Source organism: Lolium rigidum, chromosome 7 (genome assembly GCF_022539505.1).
Source record: "Lolium rigidum isolate FL_2022 chromosome 7, APGP_CSIRO_Lrig_0.1, whole genome shotgun sequence".
NCBI classification, from domain to species: domain Eukaryota; kingdom Viridiplantae; phylum Streptophyta; class Magnoliopsida; order Poales; family Poaceae; genus Lolium; species Lolium rigidum.
The window spans coordinates 124,585,893-124,591,951 of record NC_061514.1 but is presented as its reverse complement, the minus strand read 5'-3'; the positions used below and the strand labels follow the sequence as shown (position 1 = coordinate 124,591,951).

The 6,059-nt window shown below is 58.1% G+C and overlaps 1 protein-coding gene across 1 annotated transcript; it reads right to left on the bottom strand.

Moving 5' to 3' along the window:
• Positions 1-352: 352 nt before the first annotated feature.
• Positions 353-4,846, bottom strand: LOC124675467 (putative lipoxygenase 5). The gene is made up of 7 exons (XM_047211544.1): positions 4,251-4,846; positions 3,357-3,881; positions 2,813-3,136; positions 2,573-2,658; positions 2,010-2,422; positions 1,654-1,920; positions 353-1,339 (listed from the first exon to the last, which is right to left on the bottom strand). The coding sequence occupies exons 1-7, from the start codon at positions 4,630-4,632 to the stop codon at positions 589-591; spliced, it is 2,748 nt and encodes a 915-aa protein (XP_047067500.1). The 5' UTR covers positions 4,633-4,846; the 3' UTR covers positions 353-588.
• Positions 4,847-6,059: the final 1,213 nt, after the last annotated feature.

Sequence of the window (6,059 nt, the reverse complement as noted above, 5' to 3'; positions counted from 1 at the left end):
TGTTGTCATGGTGTTCCATTATTTTCTCTCTTTCTTGGGAAATCCTAAATTCCGGTCTTATGGATCAGACTATTATGAAGGTTGTGTTTCATCCCCGACTCGAGGGCATTGTTCAAGCAATGGTACAAGTTAGACAACAGTGATGATTCCAAATTAAAGTTAGTTTCAATGCATGGAGAGCACAAGGATTAACCCATGAGTCTCAATACCGAAGTTAGAGCAAGAATGTCCTTCATGCGATGGTCTTGGGTACGGACATTGTTTAGTGCGTCCGAGGTGATAGGCGTTATGGTTGTCCCACAAAGACGAAACCGAAGCTATGGGTGATGTCAATTTCTTTTCAGACATGCTATAAGGTAGTACACTACAAATATAGTAGTACTATAGAAATACATTATTTTCCGTTGATTTATATATATTGGGAATTCTTACCTATATATACAAACTTAGGAAGTCATTTACACATTCCACTGTACTCCTAGTAACCCCCACCAAAAAATGAAATAAATTCTTGTCCTATTTGGGCCCAAATCAATGGCGATTCGGCCTATATGGCTGAAAAATTGGCGCGGACCAATTTACTGGGCACTAGATGGTGACGCTGTTGGGGACACCTCGGGCGGTGATGCCCGGCCCGGAGGTCGGCGCCATGAGCTCGTACGGGAGCACGCCGGCGCCACAGCGGTTGCGCCGCGCGGGGTCAGCGTTGCGCCTCTCGATCTCCTCCTCGGCGCGGTGCACCTCGGCGGCGAACTCGCGCGCGGCCGCCAGCGCGGCGGGGTCGGCCGTCCAGTCGTCGGGGCGCTCGCCGAGGTATTCCTCGTCGGCGGAGTGTGTGGAGAGCGTGTCGATGACCGTCATGAAGGTGGTGGTCTGCGTGAGGCCGGGCAGCGCGGAGAGGTAGAAGCGGTGCGGGTCGGCCACCAAGTGGTCGTACTCGGCGTCGCCCTCGGTCGGCACGAGGCGGCGCATGAGCGGCGGGCGGTTGGGGATGTAGCCGCCGAGCGGGTACTGGCCGAAGTTGAGCGCGGCGTGCTGCGCGGAGCAGAGCCACACGAGGGTGGTGAGCAGGGACGCGAGGTCGGCGGGCGTCGAGAGCCGCGGCCACCATGGCGCGTCGCGCTTGTCCGGGTGGCCCGACTGCACGGCCTCGGTGTACCACGACTGAAGCTCGTAGTCGGCCCGCACGGCCTCGTCGGACTGGTAGTAGGCCGCCACGTAGGCCTCGCACCATCGAGAGATGGCCGACCAGAGCAGCAGCCCGTCGGTGGCGTACGGGTAGTCCTCGATTAGCAGCCGGAGCCCGTGCGGCTGACTCGCGTCCTCCACGGCCATGCCTCTGCAGAGAAGAAACAGAACACCACAACAAGATGAATCAGTCAGACATTCATGTCCAATTGGCAATTGTATGGGCATTGAAACTAGGGTGTGTCTATATCTTAGTTGACTGAAATTTTCTTAAGTCTCATCAACTTAGAAAAGTGCAACTCGGTTCAGTTGCATATTTCTGGCAGAAAAGTACAATTGCACTTTTTTAACAGAAAAATGCAACTCAATAAGTTTTTTTGTAAGTGACTTAAACTTAAGAAAATATCAGTTAACTAAGACATAGCAAAACCAGAGACAAGCGGAGAAAACTGATTAATGGAGTACCTTCTGATGAGGTCGGCGGGGAGGCCTTCCTGGTCGAGCCGCCAGAGGTTGTCGTAGGCGTATGAGCTCATCTCCATGCAGTATCTGCCGGGGGTGAACCCGGACTCGATGACGCCGTCGCCGTTGATGAGGATCTGCCTCGCCAGCGCGTTGATCTTGAGCGTGTAGCGCATGTGCGGCTTGAGCAGCTTGAAGATGGGGTGCATCGCGCTCATCTGCCGGTGCGCCGCGATGATGAACGGCTCCATGCACGCGTGCGTCCTCAGCCTGTGTAAAGCACACGGTCGAACACAGCTCAGTTTGTGTTCATCAATTTGAATGCTGTCGCCAGTATCGGAATGACGATTGATGCGTACCAGTGATTTACAAGCTGGTGGACGCCGGCGTCGTTGGAGCAGACATGCGCCTTGGCGAGCTGCCACAGCCAGATGCTGGTGGCGTCGGCGGGGGGCGTGAACACCCGCTTGGCGCGCTTGCAGTCCTCGGTCATGGGTGGCAGGCACAGCTCGATGGCGATCGGCTTGAGCGTGCCGCCGGCGGTGAGGAAGAAGAGTGTGCGCGTCCCGTACGCCTTCCGGCCGTCGAGCGAGTTGATCCGGTCCAGGAAAGGCATGAAGATGTCATGGTAGTCCAGCATGTAGAGCTTGTTCTCCTCCAGCGCCTGCTTGACCGACATGCCGTCGAGGCTCCCGATGATGTGCTCCTCCGTGATGGCCGACTCCGGCGGGCCGTAGACGGCCGGGTCGAGCTTGCTCACCGGCGGGAACTCCTGGAAACGCCGCGAAACATGGAAAATCTTTCAGTTTCAGGAATAATAACTGAACAAGAGATTACAGTGTCAGAAACAGCGACAGTTGGGGAGTAGCTCTGATTTGGAAGGCGCAGAGTTGGCGTCTTCCACGCGAGAGGGACAGCTTACCTGAAGCCGCTGGATGTTGACGGGGTTGATGCCCGCCAGCGCCTGCCTCGCGAACTCGTCATCGCGCAGCCACGCGAACTTGTCCTCTGCCACACGCGAATGCCAAACAAAGCAGAGTCGTGAGTACAAGCAGCAATGCCGTTGCGGTTGCGATCACATCCGTGTGTATCTTATCGTATCTCGAGGCCATGAATGGAACGATTGAATGATCGAAGAGGACATCGGGCGGCGGCGTCTTACTCTTGATGATGTCGGGCGTGTCGTATCGTAGGAGTCCCTCGCTGTTCTCCTGTATCTTGCGCACGAAGGGGATCTTCTGGAAGAGCTGGTCGTGCAGCGCCTGCTTGAGCCGCAGCCCTTCCTTGAAGAGGTTGTCGACGTCGTGGAATCCGGCGAAGTCGCGGCTGTCCGGCGAGACGGAGCTGACGAGCAGCGGCATGAAGTTGTGGAGGATGGCCTTGATGGCGCCCTCGGAGATCATCTCGTTCTTGCCCTCCTCGAACTCCTCGTCGCGCGACACGTACATGGGCTCCGGGTACTCCAGCCGGCTCTCCGCGTCACCGTCTGCAAGCACGAAACGCAACGGCCGTGGCGATCAACGTCAGTGACGATCGGGGCGGTTCGGATAGGAGAGCGACGCGTCGGGCGGACGGTTTCCACCTCCCGCGCGCCATGTCGGGGACGACACCGTTGTTATCGGAGAATTTAATGGGAAGATAGACTCGCCCGAATGACTCTATGGTGGCGATGGTGGTGAGAAGGAGGTAGGAGGAGAGCGACTTGCCTGTGACCGTGCTGGGTCGTGCCGTCCGCATCCGGCGTGGGTACGGCATCTTCTCGCCGCCGAGGACGGGGCGCTCGAACCCGGGGCCCTTGTCCGGGTTCCCGAGGTCGTTGTACACGTCGTAGTCGTAGGCCCGGTCGGTGGTCTCCCGCTGGCCGGTGCCGCTGCCGCGGAGCTCCTTGAGCTCCCTTCGCCGGAGCTCGCGCAGGCCGGGCGGCGTCTTGGCCGGCAGGTAGGGCGTGTTGGAGAAGAAGACGCGCGGGTTGTTGGCCCCGGCGACGCGGGTGGGCTGGACCCAGGAGCGGCACGCGAAGTGCGCGGGGCCCGACGGGAAGCCCTCCACCACGATGCTCTCGACGAAGAACTCCCGCTGGTGCCGGTTGAGCACCGTGACGGCGCCGGGGTCGCCGAAGGCCGCGTCGACGGTGAACTCCGCCGTGTACACCACCAGCTCCGCCTTGGCGTCCCGCTTCTCGAACCACCCCGTCAGCCGAGACTTCCTGCTCTTCTTGGGCCCTCCCTTTCCTGGCAGCAAAGATACAGAGATTCAGTCAGCTCAATGCAGTGATTCGTCTTTTCTGATTTTGATGCTTGAGACAGCATGTCGGTACTACATGTGGGATGAAAAATCAAATCGAGAAAACAGGGGAGCAGTGGTAGTAGGTGCGCGCGCGCGACTTCCATGTGTATGGATGTGGACATGATAGCACGAAAACAGGCGCTCGCACGCACGCACGCGCAGGTGAAGGCGCACCAGCTGGAATATTCTCGAGCTCAACCGGCGAATGGGAAAGCGAAGAGAAAAATGGAAAGCGAGCAGTATTGGAGAGGCAAATTGCGCCAGTTCTAAGATGATGATGCAGCGCAGAAGCTTCGCGGCGGTTGGTTGCTTACTTGGGTCGGTCTCCGTGCTGACGAGCTCGAGCAGGACGCTCCGGCCGAGCTTGTCGGCGTAGGCGTCCATCTGCTCGGCGACGCGGCCCTTGGCGTCGTCCTTCCGCTTCCGGCGCACGGTGACCACGGCCCTCGCCGCCACGCTCTGCGGGTGCGCCTCCGGCCGCGCCACCCTCTCCGCCGGCGCCGGGGCCAGCACCACCCGCTCGGCGAGCGCCCCTACCGGCGCCTTGGACCTCACCGCCCTCTTGGACGACCTCCCGCCCAGGCTCGCGTAGCAGAGCCCGCCGCTTCTACGGTCCCGAGCGCCGCGCGGCGCCGCGGCGGCGGGCCCGGCGGAGCCCTGCATGAGCGATCTCCCCAGCAGCTCCATCGACGCCATGGAAGCAGGGACCTCGACGGCGCGAATTTAAGGTGTGATCCGATCCCTGGGTCAAAGTAGAAGTAGCTGGCGCTCGCGGCCGGGAAGGGGGATGTGTTTGTCACTATGGATCTTGGACCCAACCACTCACTATTTTTCTACCTTTGTGGTAGTGGGGGAGCTTTATATAGACTCTGGTGGAGTGAAGGTCGAGAGCGGAGCGGTGGTGCGAGGGAGGGAGCGCGATGCCGGCCACACGTGTTCCATACCATTCCATGCGCGAATAGAAAAGGAAGGGAGCGCTCGCGAGCGAGCTAGCGATGCGGGGCCGAGGCTTCGACGCAGGTGAGGTGGTGGTGGCGACCGGTTGAAGGAGAAGGAGAGGGAGAAGCAGCTGAAACGCGCGGTTTGGGTGTGTGGCTCATGATTCGGACAACAATGCCCCGGTACGACTCAATAAAAACCAGGGGGACTCATCGGCGCCGGGCGGGGCCGTCGGGTGGCCAGTCACGACCTTTTTTCGGGCGGGTCATGAAGAGCACAGTGGTCTCTCGTTACACTAAAAAAATACGGGCCAAAACGAACGAACATAATTTCACGTATGGGCTCTCCAGCGGACCAAGCTAAACGGACGCAAAGTGACGGTTTGCGTTCATCGTAAAATGGATCCGCATCTCCGTCAGGGATCCGACGCAAAATGTCCGTAGTATGCGGGATGCATGCATGTCGAGCGTTGGGTGACACCTCAACCACCAGCGTGTCCACGGTGCCGCAGGAGGGATAACAACTACAATACGAAATTCGTCCCTAAGATTTATCCTTCGCTAGATCTAGCAACGATACGGCCTTCGCCCTTGACTCCTACAACTGGTCCACCTTCGGGAGGTGGGAGTTCTACCTGCACCGTTGCGCCAGTTACCTAGGCGATGTGAACTAGGAGCTCTGCGGCCGCTTCGACGAGGAGGAGCAGGAGGAGAACACGGAAGAGGACGAGGATGGCGAACTCTAACCGCCGAACCTCATGGAGAACGAGGTCATGGAGATGGCCGTTGCCAACAGCGAGCTAGAGGACCTCGGTCAATCGGATGACCTCGCCGTTCAACTACGGGCCTCCGCGCTTGCCCAAGGGAGGCCACCGACCCCTCTGCCGCGTCCTCCTGCTCTAGCACATCCTTCTCCTGCAGCAGCACTGCCTCCGTCCGCACCAACACCGTCTTTTCATCGACAACGATGAGGAAAACTAGGCAGCCATGGTGGGCGTCATTGTTAGCTAGGGATTTTTTCCTTTTTTACTTATTTCCGGCACTATGTAAATGCTTATATTATAAATGAAAAATACATTAAAATGTGTTTGGCCGCTCGGCGCACACATGTAGGGTTCCGTAGCAAAACACACAAATTTTCCTACCATAGAATAACATAGCCAAGATCTATTCTATATAGATGTA

Excerpts from the sequence above, each read along its gene's own strand:
- LOC124675467 (XM_047211544.1), bottom strand. The coding sequence starts at position 4,632 with ATGGCGTCGATGGAGCTGCTGGGGAGATCGCTCATGCAGGGCTCCGCC. Across the intron at positions 3,137-3,356 it reads ACGACCCAGCACGGTCACAG|ACGGTGACGCGGAGAGCCGG; the intron begins GCAAGTCGCTCT and ends TCGTGCTTGCAG. Across the intron at positions 2,423-2,572 it reads TCAACATCCAGCGGCTTCAG|GAGTTCCCGCCGGTGAGCAA; the intron begins GTAAGCTGTCCC and ends CGGCGTTTCCAG.